The 25,482-nt window shown below is 40.9% G+C and overlaps 1 protein-coding gene across 2 annotated transcripts in view; it reads left to right on the top strand.

Annotated features, from left to right (window-relative positions):
- The window catches only part of mboat2a (membrane bound O-acyltransferase domain containing 2a), a 46,741-nt gene that overhangs the window by 2,714 nt on the left and 18,545 nt on the right, over positions 1–25,482 (top strand). For both annotated transcript variants that reach the window (XM_086274597.1, XM_086274596.1), the window contains 2 exons: positions 19,824–19,969; positions 25,126–25,203. In XM_086274597.1, coding sequence (XP_086130723.1) covers positions 19,824–19,969; positions 25,126–25,203 — 224 coding nt within the window. The remainder of the gene's footprint in view (positions 1–19,823; positions 19,970–25,125; positions 25,204–25,482) is intronic.

Raw genomic sequence — 25,482 nt, 5'->3', positions numbered from 1 at the left:
TTGAATAAGACCTCCCACTGCATTTTGTGTGCCCACACAAACACTATTCACCTACTCTGATTCAAGAGTTTTTATAGGAGAAAAGATTACACACAATTACATTCAAAAGATTACACACAATTACATTCCAAAATCCTAAACTGTGCCATATCTAGTACAAATTGATGCACTTAGTCTTAAAGATACAGTGTTCATGAAGAAATCATCCCCATCCCATCTTCCTCCTACTCAGTCTTCTTATGTCGACTGGTCTACAGATCCTTTTTTTTTTTATCAGGAAGCATGAAAGACAGTTTTTGTTTCAGATATCCACTTTCAGTGAGGATGCTGGACACTTATTGCTCTCTCTTACTCCCTTTAGGACTTGGTGTTCTATCACGTATTTGCACAATTAAGCAGAGCTGCCTTAGCTGCCATTTTCAGAGCTGGTGGGTAAATAAATCAAATCAAATCTCTTGGATTTAATGTTTGCACGTCCTGTTTTTTTGTTTTTTTTTTTACAAACAGGTCGAGGCATCGCAGATCCAGTTTCAATCTGAAATGTCCAGTTCACATAACCTCACAGCTGCTTTGCTTGTTATCAAGGCTCATTGGGTCCATATCATCATTCAGCTGAGTGACAGAAAATCAAAAATAACCCAGTTGAATGAATTATGCAGTCCATCTATAAATGTATGACTCCATACCAGAAACGACTTCGGTAATGGCCAAATTCAATTTTCCTCCTTTTGATGACACTGAAGATAGAAGGGACTTTTGTAATTTGCAGCATCAGCTGTGATGTTTCTTCTGCAGCTGTTTCAATATGCAGCAGCTGGAGGCCTAGTAAGAGACTCCATGAAGTATATATGCACTAACCCTTTGTTTTAGACATTTGTAGGCTGAAAGTGATGTTTGAATTAACTTAATATAGTTATAATAACTGGTGATAGCAATACCAAATGCATGTGAAACAACAGATACAGCCTTCTTGCTTGTCAACAGTGCAATAGAGATCAGTTGATAAACTTTTTTTGTACGTGCAGCTATTCTTTGTCTTGCATTTACATTGCAGTGCACCAGTTGTGCACTTCTGTACTGTCCTTTAAAAAAGCAATTCAGCTGATAGCTAATGCCATAATAGAATTTTTTTTGATTAATATAAAACGGGAACAAATCCATGCACATCATGCGGTGCAGGTGCAGAGCTGAAAAAATATAACATGGAAAAAATGAACGGCTTGCACACTACAGGACTCAACGGTTTTCTTACTTATTGCATCTAGTTGTGACATTTTAGGCAAACCTGCTCTTCAGCAGACAATGAAACACTGGGCGGCACAATCTTAAATCACCTGTGATAAGTCACATGACCCACGGCACTAACGTCTAATAAGACAGTGTCTTGTATAGGACAAACAACTGATAAATAATTGACAAGTCATACTTGTTGCCTTGGCATAAATCAGAAAAAAAGGTGCCTCAACCGACAAAATGAAGATTTTTTTTTTTTTCACAAACCCAACAACTAGTAGAAGATGTGACGCAACAGATAAATATCATCCACTGACATCAGTAAATACCAACTTTGTGATGCACAGATGGTTGATGCAGCCATTACAGCGTGTTATTGTTTTGTTTCCTTACAGCGCTCAGGCCTAGTGGCTAAAACTACAGGGTGGTGATCGTGTCTGTAACCAATGATCTTGTTGTATTAAGTTTACATAGTTCACGCATGATATACTTTGCATTTCTATTCAGTGTTCTGGGTAAACGTGATGTGACTTGATAAAGTTTACTTGCATTCAAAAGGCTGACGGCACTACCACCTGTGCAGGTGTGTGGGATGTCTCAGAGGAGCATGGCAGTGTGGAAATTTCCAACTGTACCATGTTGTGTTTTGCAGGTGGTGCACTCATAGGCTACACTGCCACGACTGGCACGACATCACCAATAAAAGGCATTTTGCTCATTTACTTAGGGTCTTTATAGATCTCAAATATTCAGTGGAGATTTTGGATGAGATGTTTTTAATGTAAGCAGTGACCTTTAAAGCTGGGAGGCAGGAGCTTGCATGTATTCAGGTTCAGAGACAGCTTTGAGATTTCAGCTGATTATTGCAGACGTGAGTGTGTCAGTAGACCGTAGTGGCCCTGCCTTGTGATGCAGAGAAATACTGTCTGATGGATTACACAGTACTCTCTCTAGTCTCCAGTGATTTGATGGCTCAGCCACAAAAGTATCAATTTCTCACCTTTGTCATTTCATCTTGAAATAGCAGAGCATTTGTACCCGTGCTGAGAGGTATTCCGTGAACATGCAGGTTTTGTAGCTCAGTGGTAATTTCACTGTGCACTGTCTGATATAAAGATATAGACTTTGGGGCTCACGGTGTACAGGCGGCTCTGCTCTGTGTCCTGTGCTCCCAAAAGGCCCAGCTGTAGAATCAATCTTCTGTTTGTGCTACATATTGGATTGCAGTCTGTCACAGTCAACGGACATGTCTGTTATCACAATAACAAGCTTTCTTTTGTTGCTGCTGCTGGATTGCCTACCCAGCTATTGTGCTGTAAGGCCTTTGAGCCCACACAGTGCTTGAGGGTTTGACTCCCACTTTTCTTTTATCCACTGTCAATTCCCTGTGATCTGTGACACAATTCAGTTTAATGGTTAGGTTAAAATGCGTTTAACTGAGGTTTGAAAGCAGATAAAAGTAGTCACATCTATAGTGTAAAAAAACGGGATCTTGAAAGGGGACTCAAAATAATTCCAGATACCTCTGATTTCCTGTAAAATGAACTTAATGTTCCTCTTATTAGCCTTAAAGCAAACATTTGCTTCTTTCAGTTCATTTAGTAAAGCGATAGCAGAGCTTGGATAAGCCTTGCCTGAAAAATCCTATGTTTGCTCCTCTCCAAAGTCTCCTGCCACTGACTGAGTTCCCAGAGTCCCCTGCCTTGGGGCTTCTGGTCTTCATTTTAAGCCCTTGGGTCTTGTTAGAGTTTCCCTACCTCCCCTTTGTCTTTAATTGGCTGACCTCTTGGGAGTTGTATCCTTTCAATTGATTTCGGTCCCTTAGCTCTCTGTAATACAGTGCCAGTGGCTGTTGCGTTATTATGGTTAGCTATCAACTATACAAGCATTGTGTAATTCCTCCTTGGGAATATGGGAATGCTTTGTTGTTAGTTGCTGATAACAGGCAACGCAGTAATAATAACAAGCAGACAAGCTCCCTCTAAATGCAATTAGACGTAATGATTATGTGTTTATGACACTTATCTGTTACAAGTGTGACATACAGCAAAATCCAGAGAAGTACAAGATCTGACCATAGAGGAAGGATCAGCCCATAGCTTTCCAATTTACACATCTTAATCAGTGTAATTACTAAAACTGCATTTTGTAGTACTTCTCCCACATAATGTCCTGATTAAGTTCCATTAAATGTTATTAGGAAAATTAAATTTGTTGCACCTCTTGTGAGTTTTGGACCATTTATTCTTAATTTCTTTTCAACAGCGATTAAAATTCTGCTGCTGCCTTTCATATATTTCTTTCCCTCACTGAGTCTGCTACATTATAGAGAGACAAACTGTGCGCAAACCTGCGTTCTATCATCATAGCGTGGCAGTCACCCTTTTATTTACCCTTTCAAGTGATTTTTCCCAAATTCTTAAGTTGTCTGGAGACTCACTGGTTAGCTGGTTTTGGTAATCTTTGAGCAAAACTTGGAGCTCCCCCCTTTTTCTTCCACTCTCAGTATTCACCATGACCTCATCCTGTATTATGGTTGAAGTGATAACTCTGATGGGTATGGATGTATTTCTTACTAACCATAAATGCAGTCATGGAATGGCAAAGCCATTAGGCTGAAAGCATCAGTCAAGTGTGATACAAGGCATCTGTTATGTCACACACACACACACACACACACACACACACACACACACACACACACACACACACACACACACACACACACACAGTCAAGTGATTTCCGTATATCCTGTAATGTAGTTTATCTACTAATGCCTGTTGTTATGGGTTTTGCTGTTTGCATGGTAGAGCAAAGCAGGTAGGTTGTAGATTGAGAAAGAGAGGGAAATCTGTGCAGCTGTCGCTCCTCTTCAGTCTGAAGTGCTCGCCACAAAAGTGGATGTACACATGACTCAGCTATACTAACTCATTAGTTCTGTTGGTAATGGTGTGGTGCTATGAGGGTGGATTGGGTTTCTAAAAAGCCTGCACTCTCGGGCCTGGAGTGCCAGTTTAGTACTTTAGTGGCACAGCATATAGGTGGCACAGAGAAGATATTTTCAGGGGCTCATTTTAGCTGTTTCAAATTACAGGCTAGTCAAATTTCTATAAATTTGATGTTGCAGAATGTGAATTTATGTGACCAAGCAAAACTCATCTGAGAAGATCTGCTTTAGGTTATGATGGTGAAGGCAAAGCTCACAGTCTTACTTTATTAGGTGTCACTGAGCGAGGCTGTACTTTAGGAAACTGCAGCTTCGGAAAGTTTTCTCAAAGTAATTAAATGATAGATAATGTCAGTTTATCCAGTGGTGCACAGCAAAAAAGGATTTTTAAAAATTTTTTATTTATTTTTTTTAACCCATATAAACAAATTTAAAACTCATGAAGCAGCGCCTGAACATATTCTCCGCAAGCTTATCAAATACAAGGGCTTCCTCGGACAAATAAAATGTCAAATTCATTCCACAGCCAGTTTTTTTTCATTTCGTCAAACAAGATGAAGGAGATGCATCCAATATAAATATAAATAAGAGAATATACAGTACTGTGCAAAAGTCTTGCACTGTATGTTTCTTAATATTTTGCTTCTATGGAGTCAGACTTTAATTTATTAAAGTAGTCTTGAACAATAGTTATCCCAGCTTGTATTTTAAGTTGCCTGCTTTTTCTACTCATTTTCAGTCCAGTCCTTTTACCCTAACCTGTTTGTTTTCTCTTGCCAAGTGGCAGGCCTGCAAGGGCAGCAGAGGAAGAGTACATGAAACTCCATGTCCTTAGGAAATAGGAAAACCTTTTAAGTTGATTTATCTAGACCAAAACCTCATCATTATTGGTCTCAGTGGGACAATAATGCCAAGAAAGTAAGGTAAACTGTAAAAAAAAAGAAAAAGAAAAAAAGCCTTAGGTATGCCAAATTAAACAAGAACTGGACTGCAAATCAGTGGCGATAGGTCTTGCGGGGTGATGAATCCAAATGAGAGATTGGTGGTTCAAATCGCCTACAGTGCAGAGGTGGTCAAGAGTGAAGTACAACACTGGTTATAGCCACCTGTAAGACACAGTGGAGGCTCATAGTTTGAGGCTGTATTTAAGCCATTGGTGTTGGGGATCATGTCAAACGTGATCCACCAAGCAACCATCTGGAAAAAAGCACAAAATGGAACACGATCAGTCACATATTGTCCTCTTCATAGCCCGGACTTAAACATTATTAAAGCTGTGTGAGGTCATTTTTGACAGAGAATAGAACAAAAGGCAGCCACGATCCAAAGAAGAGCTTTGAATGTCCTGGAGAACTAGTCCCGAAGACTACTTAAAGAACTTAAAGAAAACCTGCCACGGGGAGTTTATTGGTAAGCTGAACAAACTGTTCTTGCCTTATATACTGTATTTCCATCTATGTTTGCACATTTCATTACGTTGTTGTTCCTATTTCCCCATTTCCTCAAAAAAATAAAGCATTGAGGAGTGGCTGAAGACTTTTGCACAGTACTACGTGGGCATACAACGAATTGACCCTCACTGGAAGACAGTCACATTCACCAGGCCTCTGTCTGGCTGTACATTCCAACTAGTCAACACAAATGTTGACTAAAAAAGTACGAGTTGTATTGTCATTTGAAAAGTGGGACTTGATTCATCGTGTTCACTCTCCAGCACCTTCTGCTATCGATTCCCTTGAACTTGATTAGTTGTGCCACACGATGCTTTTTAATTTGTACTTAAAGGTGAACAATGCTATGTGCACGCTTCAAGCTGACAAAGTTACAAATTAGTGTGCCATGGTCTGCTAGAATTGTTATCCCCCCACTTGCAAACATGAAAGCATATTGTGCTTGAAGCTTCGCCACATTATGTACATGTGCATCAAAGCAGCCTCGAGTGTTTCCTGTCACATTGCCAACTTCTGCTAATAGCCAGTCACTTCTGCGCCAATTGACCGAGCATTGTAACACATGTTCTTGATACTTTTTGAAGGATAGCACAGCCTTGAATTTAGAAAGAGCCATTGTATCCATTTTGCTTGTACGATGCCTGGCTGATCGTATTTGTCCATTCAGAAACATTTTAGCAGTTGCCACTCTGCACATGCTGAGTTGCACCTATTGCTATTTTTAATATAGAAAGTGGCCGCAGTTGCTTGGGTTTCTCTAGCATTTGATCGCTCTCTCTCAGTTACAAAGAGATATCAAAGACACACTGTTGATAATTTTAGAACAAGCGTGTCTACACACAAACTCCACTTCTACTTTCCTGTGGGGTACACTTGTGAAGGGGGACGTGGTTTCAGATGGTATGTCTTTCAGCGACCATCAGTAGTAGAATAGAAATGTATTACCACAGAAGAACAACCACAGAACATTCATCCATCCAGCTAATGTCGGTTACTTAACTTGCTTATGTAACATTATCCCTGCATTTACAGTCTTTTGTAACTTTACACAAAAACCTGTCTTTTGTGCTGGTAGGTCCGATAGCCGAGCTAATAAAGCCTGCATCCTCTGTTGCTGATATGAACTGTAAATTCTTGTGAACTATTTGTGGCGTTGCCAGCGGTCAGTGCCAGTTTCCTTTAACTTGCAAAGTGTTATCAAGCAGTTACTGGTTTGAATACATTTGACTATTTATGGCAAGTTTAGGGCCGCACTTTTCTTAGGCTGTTTTACTCTCTGCATTGGTCCTCATCGGCTGAAGAAAAGGCTTTCTTTAAGAGTTACACTCAGGAAATCTTTGCAGAGCTGGTTCACTGAGTAAAAAAAGGCCTTCAGACAGTGTTTGTCAAAGCTGTCATGCTCTTGTAGATTAATTTATTATAGCTCTCGGCTGGGGGTGGAGAAGTTTAAATAAGGTATTTCAGAAACATGCAGATTGAGTCAGAGACAACAGAGCCACCTTTAGTTTAATTGCTGGCTTGATATGACGTCTTTAAGATTAGATCCAGCTCCTCTACTTCACTTTTAAAGTATTGAAGGGGATTATTAAAGCAAGGCTGATCACACATGGCAGCCTGCCCTCCCTTTGAAATGCTGTCTTTGCACATTCCATGTGCACAGCTGTGGCCTCGTGTTCGAACAACATGAGGGTGGTGATTAAAGTTTGCTTAGACGCTCGAGATGTAACTAGCTCATCTTTATTAGCAATTCCCCAGCAGCTCTGTGTGAGTAAAGTGAGATGACCTGTGTGGGCAACAGCCCAGTATTTTTTTTTGCCCTTGGGCCAAAACTTGACATGCAATCAATTACACCAAAAAATGTATTGTTTAAAAACTGCAGCTATTTTGCATTCATGAATCAGTACACACACTCATGTGAAACAGCAGCCGTCCAGAGAACAGGCTCTGGAGTCAGTCCCTTAGGTAATGTGACAGAGATAAGATAATAATACAGCTTCTTTAAACCCTTCCAGCAAAATTTAATCATTCTAATTATTTGCATGCATTTTTTAGGGAGGGTTATGTGTGCATTTTTTTTTTTTTTTTTTTTTTTTTACTCCTGGGCACTATATAGGATACCCGATGCTTGAATAAATGCTACAGCCTGGTTGCTCTGACTCAACTTTTGTAAATCGCTCGTAAAACTAACCACACATATGAGTCCTATTTGGAGACTGTACTCACATGCTATTTGGGCCCATTTAGTACATGTGACTCATAATCTTAAACTGGACTGGACTTGACTTGTTTCTTCAGTTTGCATTGATTCAGTAATGTACAATATGGATGGAATGAAGGTCGAGCTCAAGGTCAGTGCATCTGTGGAAGCACAACTTTATCGTAACACCTTCTTAGGGATCCAAGATGATTTTTGTGGGGGAGGGCTCAGATGATATTTATGATTAAAAGCTGCCATATAATCTTTGCTTGGGACAGGTTCAAACACTTTCCTGGAGACACACACACACCATCAGCATGGTTCTGGCCCAGTGCTACTTTGTACCTTGTGGGGAATGTCTGATTGTTCGACTATTAATAGCAGTGACTGTAGAGCCTGACTGGGATCTGTGGATCAGCTCCGAGGGGGAAAGCACCACACTGCAGGGTTTAACACGTCTCTGTTTGTGTGTGTCTTTGTGCACCAGTGCACACTTCTTTTAGGTTAGCCTTATCCGCATGACACTTTCCTCATTATCTCCAACATAATATAGCCTTGGGCAACACGGTGAGTTTATGGCTCTGAGTGAGGCCTCTATTCCACAGTTTTCAGTGGCTATCTTATTCATCTGACAGCCTTTTGAACTGACTTAAGTGAGACTTTGTGAAAGTGTCAAACTTTTATTTTTTTTTTATTTCTTCTTCTTTTTTATTTTTTTTTTAATTCGAGTTAGCAAAGAGACATAGCCAGTGTCACAAAACATGTCAGAGCTTTGTTTTTGTTGGCTGAAAGAACAAGACCACTTTTGTTCTCGTACTGTCAGCACAACCTCGTTGCGCTGAGCAAACACACACGCATACACAAACACACTCACACACACGGTAGTTTGTCTTTGGGAGCCATGACCAATTGTGGCACATTTACTGGCAGAGGCTAAAGTACTCGTGACATTTCCCACGTCTTTGCCCGCAGAGAGTTTGTTTGGCAGAGGATGGAGCTCACTATATTACATGTTATTGAAATTTACTGCCTCATATATGCATGGACACATTTGCTCTTGTATAATTTTCCTACCTCCGTTTCAGAAAGAAAATTCCTCATCTCTTTTCCTCTGTCATCCTTTTGTTGTCCCCGCTTTCTGTAACGTTTAAGAACACTCTTATCATCAGCTGTTTTTAATCTTCCGGGGAATTAAACATGAGTGCTCTTTCTCGTTGTCACCTAACATGAAAACTGTTGCTTGCACTGCACCACTCTCTAAAGAGGATTAGGACAGTGTATGTGTGGTGCACCATATTTCCTCCACAGACAGTTTTGCATCGAATGCAGACTGTGGAACTAGTTGAGTTTAACTTCGAGGCTTTGGTTCCCTCCCTCCACTCGAATCTGCATGAGTCACTGTGGACTACAGCTGATGGAAATCAAATGAGACTGTGCGGAGCGGGACTGTAGCGCTGCTTAGGCTGTATGGGTGGAGGAGTGTTTGGGGGGAAGGGTGGGTTTACTTAATGACATGGAAAAAAGGGCTTTATGCTAATGACTGTCTAAATTTATCTCTGTGTGTGTAGACACACACAAGCAGATGCACACACATGCTGAGATGGGAACTCACCCGTCACAGCGAGTAAAGGGAGGCTTTGTGCAGGAAGGAACTATTTTAGTCCCTGGGTGTTAAACACAGACTACACACATGGAGAGGACAGGAATACTCTTCATGAAAAGTGATATTACCCCTGTGAGTGTGTATGTGTGTGTACCTGTGCTACTTAGGCTTACTGGAGTGAAATTTTGTCATTCCTTAAGCAAAGATCTCATCTATGGAAAAGGTGTTGGCACCAACAGACAGCAGGTCAAACTCATCAAGGCAGTCTTTAGATGTTTATCTCTCACGGTAACCCACGGGAACCTTTTGTATTGCATTTTCCCCACTCTTATCATAACACACAGTTTGACACAAGTGGGTAAATAAGCCCTTTAGTAGACTCGATGCAAATTCTCACTTCTGCTTAGCATTCGTGCTTTATACCTGAGGCGTGTGTCTGTGATTGTGAGCCTGTCATCGGTTTCCTCATAGGCCACATGTAGATTTCCACATAAACACTACTAATCACATCCTGAGTTTATTGGCGGTTAGTCACACAGGTGATATGGATATCAGAGTCTGTCTGTCAGTCAGTTGCTCTGAATTTTTTAAAAAGTCAGTTTTTTTCAATTACAGTCTGCAGACATTATTTTCTTTAGTGTGACTGTACTATTACTTGGCAAATGTTAGCATGCTAAATGAGTAACATCTCAGACCCCTTGTGACCCCTTGGCAGTTACTGGTTGCTAAATGGTTGGCAAGTGGTTGCGGCAGTTGGTGAAACTAGTTACAAAATGAGTGCTGCCCCACAAATATTCTTGTGAATGGTTTTGTCATTAAACGCTAGATTGCTGTGAATGCCCGCGGTTTGTATGGAAGATGCCGACTAGTCTGCAAAGGTGTCCAACTCCTCACTTAGTAGCAGTGAAACTTGGGGAAAAATGCAAAAACAAACAGGAAATGGCAAAAGTAAATTTCGCACCTTTTTAAGCATGTTGGCTGAGTGGTGAGAAGGTGAATGGTCAACAGGAACCACTGGTCAAGCAGTCAGGAAGTGGATATTTTCCGTGGGGACCAGACATTGCGATGGTGTCACTGAATGAAGACTGTAAACACTATAGCTGCATAACTTGTGAGCATGACATAATTGTTTTAATGTTAACATTTAGCTCAAAGCACAACTGTGTTTCAGGGCAGCGTGAAACTGTCGCTAGCATGGTTGCAGTCTCTTACTGTTGTTTTTGTGGAAAAGAGAAAAAAGATAAGATTTGCCCAGAGTATAATAAAGGACTTGCCGCCCATCCCTTCGTTCCTGTACTATCCCTACTTTCTTTCCTCACAGCCTCCCTGCTCAGCTGCAGCTCCTCTCCAACACAAAATTCCTGGCTGATGAGACAGATAAAAACCTGAACAGAGCGGGAAGTAGTTGCTTTATAGACATGCTTTAAAATCCAGATTGTGGGTGAGGATATCATTTTGGTGATAAACGAACTGGAAAAACTGGAAAAAGATCAGCCCCGAAGGCCTTTATGTTTCCTCATATGCATGCAGGCACCCATACATGGACACTGGGTTTGACTTGGTAATGAGCTTCAGGAAACAGGCTTATCTGTCTTCAGCATTCACAGTGATTTCCTGCCTTCCTTTCAGCTTCTTTCCCAGTGCCAGTTTGTGTCAGTCTATAATATAGCGTCTTTAAGCTGAGCTGAACTGAGCCCTGTGCCACAGCTGCCAGGAAAAACTGCCTGACAGCTTATGGCCTCTAAGCGCTGGCTGCACACTGGCACTTGCTACCTATCAAAACATCCGTATGTTGCCTGTCTCTGTGATCTGTACACTCTGTAATGACATGTGATTGATTTGCTGAGACATCCCTGTTTGACATTGTATGCTGAAGACAAAGGATGGAAGGGGCTTTAGCTTCACAATGGTTCTCACCAGGCCTCATTGGAGCCACTTCTCAGCTTCAGAAGTAAATATTCTGTCAGTAGCAGGCATGGACATGGCACCTTACCAGCATCTCAGATCTGCAACTTTTTGTTTTTGGGGTCTTCCTCCCCCTTTCCCAAGCTGGTCTGTGTCCCTTTTTTCCTTGTCATAAATGCAGTGCATTTATCCAGAATAGCATTTTCTCCTCTTTCATCCCCTTGAATCTTGAACGATTCTGCAGCACAGATATTCTGCCTTAGTTTCTGAAACAATAAGAGTGCTGTACCCCAGGGTAAGGTTGACTTCAGAGTGAATCAATAATGGAAGAGGGGATCCATGTATTATGAATGAAGGAACAACGTACCTCGGCACAGGAGCTTGTCTACTGCAAAGTGTTTATTCAATAAACAACCATCCCAGGCCAAGAGAAAACACATTTAGCCTAATCTTTTAACAAATCCTGTGACTATCACGTCTGATATTGCTTTTCTTTTCTTTTTGGCATGTGGCGGCTTCTATAACGATATAACTTTGTTGCAAAGTACTGCATGCAACCCAGAGGGAACACTGGTTCCTACATATCCCAGAATTCCTTAGATTTATGTCAAAGGCAGAGGGCTCTGGTTGAAAGCACCTTTTTAAAGCGAAGAAGGGGGAAAAAATCACAGATGCTACAGTGTCCATTCACAGTGTAAAATCACATCTGCGAGTGAAATGTAGCAAGTTTGCTTGTCATCTGGTCTCATTGTGTAAGTGCTGCCTGGGTGAAAGAACCGTTCCGAAAATGGTTATGTTTTCCCTGACAGCTTATTTCTCAACTGCTGGCATTAATTTCTAATGTCAATCTCCTACATGATTTCACAGATTCTGCAGGAGCTCTTGTAATTGACTTGTGAGCAATAATAATATATCTTTCCCGCTGAGCTGAACACACAGCACTGAGCGGTGAGAGGTACTGCAAGCTGTAGCTTTTGTCTATAAAAGGATTCCGATTAACTAACATATGGTGCAGAAACACTTTGAGAATATGAATGCAAATGCTCTCATTTCCAATAAGCCACCAGTTAGTGGGGAGCCGCTCTTTAAAGTGGTCATGTATGTGCGCTTACTTTTAGCTATTCAGTGTAGATGTTGCACAGCATTCTCACAATGAACTCTGTGTGAATCAGTTAGTCAATGTTTGGCAACTATAAAAGACTCTCAGGTGCTTTCTTTAGAAATGAACCCCTTCATTACTCATTAATTCAATCTTTTCCATCTCAGATAACAATCAACAGGTAAAGTAGCAAGTATGTAATAAAAAAGTCATCTTTACTATTAAGGAGACTTTTTCTTGCAAGGACTTTAGTCCTTGAAGTAAATTTGTAAGTATACATTTGGTCTTAATCCTGCAGATTTTTCATGAACTCTCCTGTTCTCCTTTAGTCCTGGGCAGTGTTGGGTAAGTTACTTTAAAATAGTAACTGAGTTACATTACTAGTTCTCTCAAAAGTAACTCAGTTACTTCAAGTTACTCGTTACTTTCAAAGTAACTAGTTACTAGGGAAAGTAACTTTGGTTTTACTCAGAATTCTCTTGTTAATGTGTTTCTTCCATAACTTTGCCAGTCTTCTAGCTTGCTTACTTGCCACAGTGCACTGTGCCACCTACCAATAGAAAGGAAAAGATAATGTGCATATTTCCACGAGAGAAATCCCACGCCTGGACCGTCATTGACTGCTGCCATGATTCTAGCCTACGTCACAGCGTCATGTGCGCCTTTTACATCAACACAAAAACTGCAGTCGTGGTGCTTTCGATTGTACTCAGAACTCGGAAATTCTGCCTTCTGAATAGGAAGATGTAGGTAACACCAGACTGCAGATGAGCTGCATACAGGGCTGGACTGGGACAAAAAAATTGGCCCGGGCATTTTGACTAGAAACTGGCCCACCATTATAGGAAAAATCATAAAGCCTTTGAATGAAAACAAACACTGTTGTGACAGTGATGTACACTGTTTTGATGGTATATATGCATCAATCTATCAATTGTTTGTTGTAAGATTCAGATAATTATTTTTTAAAAGCGAGACATTTTAAATGAGAATAAGAAAGAAAAGTATTTCTTTGTGCCCCCCTTTCCCTGTTAATGCCCTACCTGCCCCCCTGGCAACACTTTGCTAGACCCGCCCCTGCACAGTTACCAGCTGTCAGCTACTTAGAAAAGGATCCTGGTGTTATTTGTCTCTCAGAAACAGTTCATAACTTCAACTCATTCATGCCACCTAAAAGGTAAACCTGTTTCTCCATCACCTCTTCAGCTCTGATGATCCAGTAAGGACATCTCCTGGTTTCATCTTCATGTTTCCCTCTCACCAGATAACCAAACCATATCATGACCAGCAAACATCAGCTGATACTAGAAATTAATATTAAATAAATTCTAACAACAGCTGATCAAGCTTAAACATGCTGCTGTTGTTTAGCGCGACATCCGCTGGTTTCCTCTTTCTGGCGCAAAGTGGGCGATAAACAAACAAGAGAGCCGATCAGCTGATCATTGATCAGTTTTCATGATTGAAGTAGAAACAGGAGAGGGAGGGGGGGGGGAGAATGAAAGAAGAAGAGGCAGCTGTGCAGCGTAAACACAGAATAACTCCAGCTTTGTGCCTTTTTCATTGTAGCTGAATTACGGGACAAACTGTTCCTTTTCACCTCAATAAGAAACGCGTAATATTTTCTCTGAATACCAGACGGGACGGTTGGCAACTCTAATAACTTATGAACAAAATAAAGTTCAACATCAGTAACATAGCACCCACCCAGCTGTATAGAAACTCCGTCATGCTAGCTAGCACGCAGTACGGAAAAAGTCAGAATAACGAAAATAAACTCCACCTAAACTTGGTTTATATCTGACCCAGAGAGACTGCAGGTCATAACTTCTTACCTGAAGTTCAGTTCACACTTGGACCGGCGGCCGCCTCGGGTCTCATTTCCTTCTGTGTCCCTTTCCCTCCTCCAACTGCTGGCCTCCACCACTTGCTAATATTACTGAATCTGTGGAAGCTCCGCGATAGCCACCACACGAAGTAACGAGTAACGACCCTTTCTAAATCCTAGTAACGACTAACGCGTTCCTGGTTTTGGCATAATAACTAGTTACCGTGCTCGTTACCACAATAATAACGTAGTTATTGTAACGCGTTATTTAATAACGCGTTAGTCCCAACACTGGTCCTGGGTCCTCTGTTCTTTATTTGTCCTAATTAAATAGCTTGGAAGCGTAATAGGTGAACAACTGCAATCTCATTTCTCAGTTTAAGAATAAATGATTGACAGTTCTCAGTTGGCCCGCTTGAGGTTTTGCCACAAATGGTCACCCACAGCTCCGCTTCACTGTTGACTCACACAATGCTGTCTGTCTGTCTGTCTGTCTGTCGGTCTGTCTGCCACGCCCTTTCCTTGCTCTTAGGGCAATATTTTGATATCCAGGGAGGGGCCAATTCACACTTCTTGATTTTCCAGCTAGTCAGCAAAGGACGTTGTAACTTCCTTCAGTACAAATCCAGAGTCGAGGGGTTGTGGCTGTAATAATCTAAGATCTAATTTAAGATGCATACCTGTGGTTTGACATACTTTCAATGCTCATTGGAGTCATGCACATTTAAACGCTCCTAAAAACTAGTTGGGTTCCCACAGAAACATTCAACTAGTTGACTTTAACTGCTATTTTTGTCTTACTGGAATACTTGGATAAATCAGTGACTATAGTAAAATGTGGGCTGTTTGTTGCTTTGCATATCAGCCTGTTACCCCGTGGGCCGGTGTACAGGCACACAAGTCATATTCAGCAAGTGAGCAGCTTGAAGGTAATCAAAGTGTAAAGCAACATCCAAAGCTGTGGACTGGCTAAACACTGTGCAAAGAAAGAGGCTTGCATGAGAAGGGGTGGGTGGAGAGGGAGTCAGAGAAGGTTGGTTTAATGTGATTTCTTGTCATTACATTAGGGCATCTTATTTTATTTTTAGCACTTGAGCTTTAGAGAATTAGAAGCAATCTGCAAATGAACTGCGGCTTAATTTTGCCAAATTTGTTGCGCTAGAGTGCTACTCGGTTATTACTACAAGTCAGGGGATGATTTAGGTTGAAACTGGGCCTTTTCCCTGTTAACCATAGCTGAAAGATGGAAATGACAGACACTGTCAATAAAACTTATCTTTATTGGCACACAGCTGGGTGCGGTTGTTTGTCTTTCATCCATATGAGACAGATAAATGACTCATAGTCTTCTTTTGGCAGCCGTGGAGCTAAAATGACACATTTCTTCCCAGTGGATTGCTTGGATTTGTTTGCTTTTGGGCTAAGCTGAAGGAGTATCAGCATCAGGACCTGCACACAGCCATCTGGTTTAGCTTCTCCTGCTTGATTATTTGTTAATTACACTCATCTCAGTGCCAACTGGTTTCCCCCTTTTAAACAATATCACTCGTAACAATAGAAGAACAAACCAGGGTAGCTTCTATTGTTGAGGCTCATATACATTGTGTGTGTGTGTGTGTCTGTGTGCGCATGGAGAAACAAAAGCCCTGATATTTTCAACCAACTAGATTCTGATATGAAACTCTCAGGCTAATGCTGCAGATGATTTGTGGCTACATAGCCCTGCAGACGCGAGGGCTTTAGTACTTAGGGCTATATCTGTCCCCCTCCCTTTCTCTCTCATCAATCATGCAGGATCCATAGATAATGGATGGCGCTCATGGTGTTGCTTGTCTTTTACCGTTCACTGGCCAGACGGATCTGTTAACATGACCTATATACATTGGCGGGCTGTCATGTATTCAGACATGTATCGCTTAACGTGACATCAAACAAATGTGGGCTTAGTGCTTAACAGTCTGTTTCCCTTTACAATGTACTGATGTTTGAAATTTGTTTTGTATCTGTAGTTCATTTGCATCTGCCAAAGGAGGCTGAGGGCAGAGATGGACTTGGAGAGGCAATAAAGAAGTTACCGTGCAGCCTTCTGCTTTGCATTTGTGAGGGTGTATGTGGAATAGGCCTGTGCAATGTGCAATTACATGCTTCTATATTGCAGAAAACGTATGATGTTATAGAAAAACTATTATTAAAGATATCATAAGGTTAGGTTCTGAGGTTGCAGAGGTGAGGGTGTGGTGGTTCTTTCTTCTCCCCATATTCACAGTAAAGCTTCTAGCTAGCTATACTGTCATCCTCTTTTTTATTTCTATTTTAAAAATAGTTTTTAAGATAATCACTGTTTAGAAAAAAAAAAAGAAACATGGATGGAATGGGAAAAAAAAAAGTGAGATGTCAATGAACACAATAATATTTAAGACATGGAAAACCATTGAGTTTAAAAACATTGAAGAACCATAGACAATATAAATGATGTTACCCACTGTTAGTGAAGTCTCTTTATGAAGCCTTGATGAGTGTTTTCGCCATCATCATCTTGGTGTTGATGGTGAATGGCTTTATGAAACTTATACAAAATGGACCTAAAGTTTTCTGCCTTGAAGTGTGTGACTGAGCCCATAAATTCATCAGTATTAACAGAGGTCAAGTCCAAGGGGTTTTACACTGAAAGTCTTTCACAAAACACATGGTCCCTGCAGGCTACATAAGCATCAGTCATTCTTTGTCACCTTGCCAGAGGGGATCGACTGCTGTCTTGGCCCACGACTAGCTTTGGAAGATTCAGCTATGTGAAGATAATTGGCACATTAAGTTACCAGTAACACTATGTGCAGAGCTTTTCTTATAACTTGTGTGGAACAATTCATATTCTCTGTTTATTAAATCACCTTTATCAAGATTAAAGTACTGTAAAAGACTCTGTTGTGAAGGCTGATTGCACGTACTTAAGCTGTGTTGTGAAATCTTCACTTCGCCTGGGCTTGCCTCTTTGCTGCCCTGCTGCGTGTGTCAGACAAAGAGGAAAGGCTTCAGCGTGGGACAACAAAACATGATAGGGAACAGTTAGCTTTTTATTGTTTATTTGGCTCAGATGCACTGCCTCAATCCGGTTGTTCAGTGATGACGCGACGAATCCTACTTCCGGGTCTAAAGTAGTCTGCGTTTAATATGGCTTTTGTGTTGTTAACATGTTTAATGTTATGTATTTTCTTCTATTTGATCTCAAAAAGCTCCTAAAACAGTCGGTGATCCCTGTTGACCTCCCTCGGCTTTTATTACCACTAATCATTTATTTAAGCTCAGTTTTTAAAACCTTAGGATGTAACTACAGCCCAGCCATGCAGCAGTATATGAATGACTAACCTTGTATTGTGGATGGATTATCTCAGTTGTTCTCCTGGCTGAAGTTTGGTCCTTTTACAGCATCCTGCCATGCGATTACATTTGTTCCTGACCACCGACAACACTCACGGTAACTTTTATCGAGTGGAAAAAAAGTTAGCTTGTTTATATTATGCTAACATAGCTGTGTCGCTAGCGGTCACGTAGCACATCATTATATACCAGCTAGCCAAACTTCAGTAACCCTGCAAACGTCACTGCTGTTTAGTTTTCTGTCTTCATTTATGCTGGAAGTGATAACAGAGCTGTACGTTTTAATTTGTTTCCAAAACCCCGCAGTCAGGACATGCTATATTGTATTTAGATAGAAGCTAGCGAGCTAACTTCCTGCTAACTTCTAACTCCGTTAAATGTCATAAATTCCGTTTTCATGGATGCCTGGATGTTAAACTCAATTTTTACACCTGGTAGAGCAGAACGCTGATCATTTTATTAAAGATGAAAGACTTTAGACAGTTTTTCAACTCTCAGTAATGCCACAGTGATCGTTTGATATATGGACCTGCAGCGGAGTTTAGACCCAGACACGGCTAGTGACGTCAGACTGAACAACCGGATAGTAATTTTAGGGAAAACCCTATGAGATGTTTGCAAGATATGTGTCAATAAAATAAATGTCCTTTCTCATAATGTGTTAGGCATGTTCATGTAGCATTTGTGTAGTGTGGTGAGAGGTTTTACAGCACACATGAAAAGATTATTTAGTTTTCTGTACCAGTATATGACACACGAGGATTTACACTGCGTAAAATGGTTCAGTGTTGCCTGCACATGTTAAAATGATCATAGATCCTTACTCACCTCTTTGTATACTGAAAGACATGTCAACACTTCCAAAACTACTTGAAATATAATGATGACAGACAGTAGGGCTGCACAATTAATCGTTAGAAAATCGCGATCTCAATTCATACTTATGTGTGATCTCATTTCCAAATGACAACGATTTTTTTTTTAAAAAAAGGAAAAAAGATGGCGATTGTACCGCATTTTGATCCGGGACATAATTTGCATGAAAACAAGCACTCACTCTTCCTGCTCAGCAAATGACAAGGGCGGAGCCTTATACCACGTGATACAGAAGCCAGCTGGCAGGGAAAAAACAACGGAGAGACGAAGCTGTAAGGCCAAGAAAGTGGCAGGAGAAAATCTGTCCCTGTCAACCACCCAAACATCAATAACGGGAACCTTATACAGCGCTTCCCTATACCCGTCGAACTCCCGCAGGCACAAAGAAATTACAGAGGCTATCACTTATCACCTGACCAAAGATATGGCTCCCATCAACACTGTGCAAAACGAGGGATTTATGAAAATTATCAACACCCTAGACAAACGCTACACGGTGCCGTCCCGCAACTATTTTTCTATTGTTGCACTACCTGCTCTATACACGCAGCGTAGAGCAACGGTGGAGACGGAATTTCAAGCAGTACAACATTTTGCTTCAATGACAAAATGTGAGACATTTATTGTTTTGTTATGTTTATTTATTGTTTTCATGTTCTGTCTCAACTGTTACGAAGTTGATGTGCAGTTAAGTGCAATAAATATTTATATTGGAGAAGAAAATCGTGAGAGAATCGTGATCTCAATTCTAAGCAAAAAAAAATCGTGATTCTCATTTTATGCAAAATCGTGCAGCCCTAACAGACAGTGTGAGTCAAACAATTATTACAAGGTTAGCTTGGGCTGTTGTCACAATTGTGTCAAATAGCCTTGATATAGCAAAATCCAGATGGATCAATACCGTATAAGAATCTCTTTTCTATCTTCCACCTGTGTTTGGTGTTACTAATCAAACGGAGAGGTTTCCTTTGCCCCCTCCCACTGGATTCAGTCAATCTCACTATTGACTGGTGTAAAGCCTCTTTGCTGTGCCATTTGGAGACATTAGGAGATGAAACAAGGTCTCAAACACCCACTCTAACACCCTCCAACCCAGCTATGACCTGTCAGACTCATATTATATTATTGTTTTCATAAATAGATGGATATTTTTTGCTTTATTTTTCACTATTAGAGACAATTTAATTGCACAAGGTGGACCACACCTTTGTTTTATGCTCAGTGTCTTCTACTATAATCTTTCATATGCAAGTGATACACAGAAAAAGCATACATTTTTATCATTCATTACTGTGTCTCTGTGCGCAGGTTAACTTTGTGGCATGTCAGCTGTTTGCCCTGCTGATGGCTGTTTGGTTTCGGATCTACCTTCATCCCAGTAAGACCAGTCCCTTCATCAGACATGTGGTGGCCACTCTGTTGGGCTTCTACTTGGCTCTCTTCTGCTTTGGCTGGTGAGTCACCCCTCTGTTTATCCCGCAGCTCTGTTCTTGTCATCAGTGTGCTTTCAGACTCTGCTCCAACCTTCCTTCCTACATTATCACGTTAGTGACTTTGTTTTCCTGCAAACAGAGGGCATGTCCCAGTTTCATGTTATGGCTATGTGCTTTTTTTAAAAAAAAATTTATTTGACTTTACTTATGGTTCAATTATCAGTATATAGTATGTTATGTAATGTTATATAATACAAGAAATGTTATGTAATGAAGTGTTCATTTCTACTTAAGTTATTTTTCTACATTTCCCAGAATGCTTCTTCCTAAATCAGGACGTACGTGAACAGTTCACCCTCTGCTGGTTTTGCTAAACTAGCATTCATTTTTACACGTAGGTAGTGACTTTCTATCAAAACAAGTCGTTTTGATAGAAAGTCAGCTTTTAAAAATGGTGACACAGACACCCACATTTGCTTCTTGTTTGGGTTTCGTCTGTCACAGAAATTAAGCCAAAAAAAGCTAGACTCCCAAACCATTTTGGATTTCATCCCTCTTGCAGCAGTACTTATTTTCCAGTGTCATGGTTTCCGTTGGCCTTTGTTGTCCTTGTAAATATGAATGCGTGCCAAACATTAAGTCACAACTTGAGGTGCGCCTTGGCGTTGTTTTGGCTTTTCGTGCACCCCCCTACACACACGCACATAATTTTTTTTTTTTTTTTAACCTGGTGTGTCCAGGGCATTTTGGATCTGTGCAAGCAGGTCAGAATCTACTTGAGTGTAGAGATGCCAAATGGTGCCAAATGGCAAAGAAGGAGATTGGTTTTAAAAAGAAACCTCTCTGATGGCTTTCTTTCCAATGTCGTTTTCTGGTCTATTTGAATTTCTTAATCACCTGCAGTGTTTATTCTGTTTAAATTGAACTCTGGTTCATTTTCCTGTTGATGCATTTCATTTATGCAGGTGTGAACACAGTAATCACACCCTGGTGCTGACCAAAACAATTGCACCAAGACCCTTTGAGGAAGTGGTCTCAGTGCGTTTCAAAATGAATTTCACAGCGGTTCATTTATGGCGTGAATGTGATTTGACCTTGATCCTAACAAGCTACCAGGTGTACGTTACAAGGTTGAACTAAAACAACTTCCCAAAGCCACGTCTGCTTTTTCCTCCAAGATGCAGCAATGCACTACAGATGTGCAAAGGTTCGTATAAGCTACCAACTAACCACAAAATGAACGTAAACGCTCCGTGTTCTCCAGTAGTCTAGAACATTTTCACGTGGTTTGTAGTGATGAATTTTGGTTCGCTTGGAGTGCACTTGGATTTTTCTTTGTGTGAAGAGAAACCAAACAAGGGAGAGATTAAAAGTTAACAAATTCATCAGCTGATTCACACTAGAGTAAACAAACTATAGGTGTGAAAAACAAAATGTCACTGCTGGTTTTTACTCTGTTGCTTTAAGAAAATTCTTACCCTACTACCTCTACTGCACACAAATGGTTTACAATGAATGATAACCCTCAAGTGTCGTGCTCATATACAATAAGATTGTTGCTAAAACTACTAAAATGCTCATCAAACACTAGTAAAATCTGTTAGCGTGCAAAGAAACCAAATAATCAGTTAAACTGAATACCACAGTGACACTCTTTGGTCTGCCTATGGCCTGATTATTGTAGTTTATTTGTGTTGATGTTACTATACCAAAAATGAAACCAGACTTCCTGCATATTTGTCGGTGGTTGTTCGGAGGTTAGGTTTGATAGTACGATTGCCTCATTCGTTATTCCGGGCTTTTTTTGGTTTTTTTGGGTTTTTTTTAAATTCTGTACTCATTTGTTTGTCTGCTGTTTGCCTGCCATCGTCTTTGCACTCCCTTGTCACTTCTGCCACTACCTTCACAGCCCTTCATGCCAAAGCAAAGTAATCGATTGGGTAGTAACTGCTGTCTCATTAGGAAGCTGTTGTCCTGTATTAGACCATCTACTGTACCTCTGGCACATTGCCACTGTGTGCGTGCGTGTGTGTATATATAGCAAACGCAGGAAACACTTGTTTCCTCCTAATCAGACTTCAAGCTGCACAGCAAGTGAGAAAGTGATAGCCAGATAAAGTGTTATCTGATCATCACACCGATGGGGTCTTATGTCACTTTACCAACAGACTGTTTATGACTGAGCTGACACCAAGCTGCAGATGGATGATAGTCAATCATATAGTATCAGAAACACTCTCTTTATGTACAGTGACATGAAAAAGTATTTGTTTTGGTTTCTTTTGGATATTTGCCACACTTAAATGTTTCAGATCATCAAACAAATGTTAATATTAGACAAGGATTTGGTTATCCTTGTCTAATATTAACATTTGTTTGATGATCTGAAACATGCTGATGGAGTTGTCAGCCTGGTGGGAGGGTGGTTGGCATGGTAACCCAACTTTGTGAACATTCTCAAATTGATGCTATTGGTGCCACTACTAGAAATCTGTTTGATTCTCTGTGACCCTGACTTCAAAGTCAAGGTCATATGACTGCAAGGTCAGAGGTCAAGTTTTCTTAAAAGACTTGTGAATCCAAGAACTCAAGAAGAAAGTCACCTAGAAACTTCAAACTTAGACCACAGGTGCATCTACGTGGAGGGTGAGGGGTAGCACTAGTGGCCTTTAGTATTTTAAAATGATGATTTCATTTATTAAGGGAAAAACGTTATCCAAAAATAGAACCAAAATAGAAAATCATCAACATCTGTCAGTCTGGAAAGGGTTACAAAGCCATTTGTACAGCTATGGGACTCCAGCCGACCACAGTGAGAGCCACTGTACACAAATGGAGAAACCATGGAACAGTAGGGAACCTTTACAGGACTGAACAGCCTATGAAAATCACTCCAACAGTGCATCGACAATTCATCCAGGAGGTCACAGAAGAACCTGGAACAACTGTACGTCTTACTAGTCTCAGTTAAGGTTGGTGTTGATGATTCATGGTAAATGGTAAATGGCCTGCATTTGTATAGCGCTTTTCTAGTCCCTAAGGACCCCAAAGCGCTTTACACTACATTCAGTCATTCACCCATTCACACACACATTCACACACTGGCGATGGCAAGCTACATTGTAGCCACAGCTGCCCTGGGGCGCACTGACAGAGGCGAGGCTGCCGGACACTGGCGCCACCGGGCCCTCTGACCACCACCAGTAGGCAAACATGGGGTTAGTATCTTGCCCAAGGATATTTGGCATGCAGCCAGGGGGCAGCCTGGGATCGAACCACCGACCTTCTGATTAGTGGCTGACCTGCTCTGCCACCTGAGCTACAGCCACCAACCTTAAGAAACAGAATGGGATCCATGGGAGTGTTACAAGGAGAAAACCAATGCTGACCAAAAAGAACTCAAAGGCTCATCTCACATTTGCCAAAAGCACAATGGGATGGTATTCTGAGAACTGATGAGATACAAATTTAACTTTCTGGAAGGTGTGAGTCATGTCACATCCGGAGTAAAACTAACATAAAAAGAACATCGTACCAACAGTCAAACACGGTGGTTGTAGTGTGATGGTCTGGAGCTGCTTTGAAGCTTTAGGATCTGAATGACTTGCTATAATTAATAGACTTATGAACTCTGCTCTGTACCAGAAAATCCTGAAGGAGATGTGTGGACATATTATATCTGGCAGCCTAATCAGTTTAATGTAAGTTTTGAAGCTGGCAACCACAAATGTTTTCAAAATTCAGGCAAAACACAGGCTGTGGTTATCCATGTGGATGCACTGCAATTTCTAAATCACAAGGCCCCGTGGCAATAACGGTCCCAAGTGGACTTAAATTTATTTTTGTAAATGAACAGCATTTGACTTCAACCACAGGCTACTTGGAAAAGTCGTCTCAAGCAAGGCTGTGGAACTTATCATCAGATACTGGCAACAGGGGAAGTGTAGTTATAAAGGAAGTGAAACACCGACTTAGTCCGACAACACAAGAGATGTGAGCAAACTTCATTTTTTCTGGCCAAAACCAGTCGTCTATTTTAGCACAAAGGGGCCAAATAGTCACTATTTGATATTTACCTCTGTGAGCGCCCGCCAAAGAGTTTTATTGTCTGCAGTAATTAGTAGGTAATAAAAAGACTATACACCCATAGAAATGTCATTAAGAAGATACGTTTTATGGAGGTAATATATAGCATTTATTGTACTTGGCTCAGTATTCCCAGTTAAGTGTTTTATGTTGCTAAGACTGAATTAGCCGCTAATCACAGGGTAAAAAGGTTGAACTTGACAAGTGGAATTGGTGATAAACATGTAATGTAGAGGAAGGAAAGGGCATTAAATGCATGAATGCATCAATAGTTTTTTTGTTATGTTTTTTGTTTTTTTTGGGTGTATGCTTTTTTTCAGGGGGCATATATGATGGCTTTCGTCATGGCTTTCATAGCACACAGACATTCTGCTGCTGCTCTGTGTTAGAGCCCTCGACTGCTGGTCTTAAAGGAGCTTCCTTCCAAATGCTCCAGGCTGACTGGTTTCTTTTAGGTTGTATTTCCTCTCTGCCAGAAACATACGCTTTTTCCTCAATGCTGCTGGACAAACATTTGGAACTGATTATTTAGTACGTTTCAGGCAAACTGGTTGGAGTCTCTTTGTATAAGAATTTTATTGCCTTTTCCCCTCTCGGACTCTTAACCCTTGTATTTTCAGTTAATTCCCTTCACCCACCCCTATGATCTCTTGTTCCTCGCCAGCCCTGATAGACGTGTTGTCTTTGTTGAGTCACAGCTAACACACTGTGACATCTCTCCTCTCCTGGAGGGCTTGACGTCTGTAGGATCACACACTGCGCCCTTCAAAGATCCATCCGGTAGCTGCTGCCACTGCTGAACTGTTTGTGCCTCGCACAAAGGGAGAGAGGTGGATATATGGCAGAGTTGGTTTAATATCTTGTTAGTACGTGCTGTTACTAACATGTTAATTAAGAACATAGTGTGATGTTATGGTCACATTCCTTGCCCTGTGACTAAAGATGACACTTTACTAGTTACAAAGGTCTGTCCTCACATGGTTGCTGGTGTGACTATGCTTTGTAATGCTGTAATTTCCTCTTCCTTACAACTATACAGGTAGATAAATAAACAGTGGTATTTATTATTTGTGGTATCTGTCTCTCTACAGGTATTCCCTTCATTTCCTGGTCCAGAGTGGCCTGTCTTACAGTGTGATGGTGTTTGCTGGGCTGGAGAACATGCACAAGTAAGAAGAAAACTCACAAACCTATAAAAAAATCTGTTTGATTTAATAAACCCTGAAACCAAAACTTGAAGTTTGCTGCACTTGAATCTTGTCATTAATGTTACATTAGATATTGGACTGTTTTAAGGCTTCATGTGCTTTATCTGTTTAGGGCACATAGGCCTAAGTCACACTGATACTGATTCTGCTCCCGGGCTTTTGTGTCCATGCCTCATGAAGACAAACGCACACACTCAGACGCACAGGCATATTCACATTGGCTTAGATGTTATTTTTGCT

Source organism: Aulonocara sp. 'chitande type north' Nkhata Bay, linkage group LG19 (genome assembly GCF_057382095.1).
Source record: "Aulonocara sp. 'chitande type north' Nkhata Bay isolate Kocher_YH1m ecotype deep benthic linkage group LG19, A_spYH_male_GT1.1, whole genome shotgun sequence".
NCBI lineage: Eukaryota > Metazoa > Chordata > Actinopteri > Cichliformes > Cichlidae > Aulonocara > Aulonocara sp. 'chitande type north' Nkhata Bay.
The sequence above is the reverse complement of the archived record's forward strand: the minus strand, read 5'-3'. Positions and strand labels throughout refer to the sequence as shown.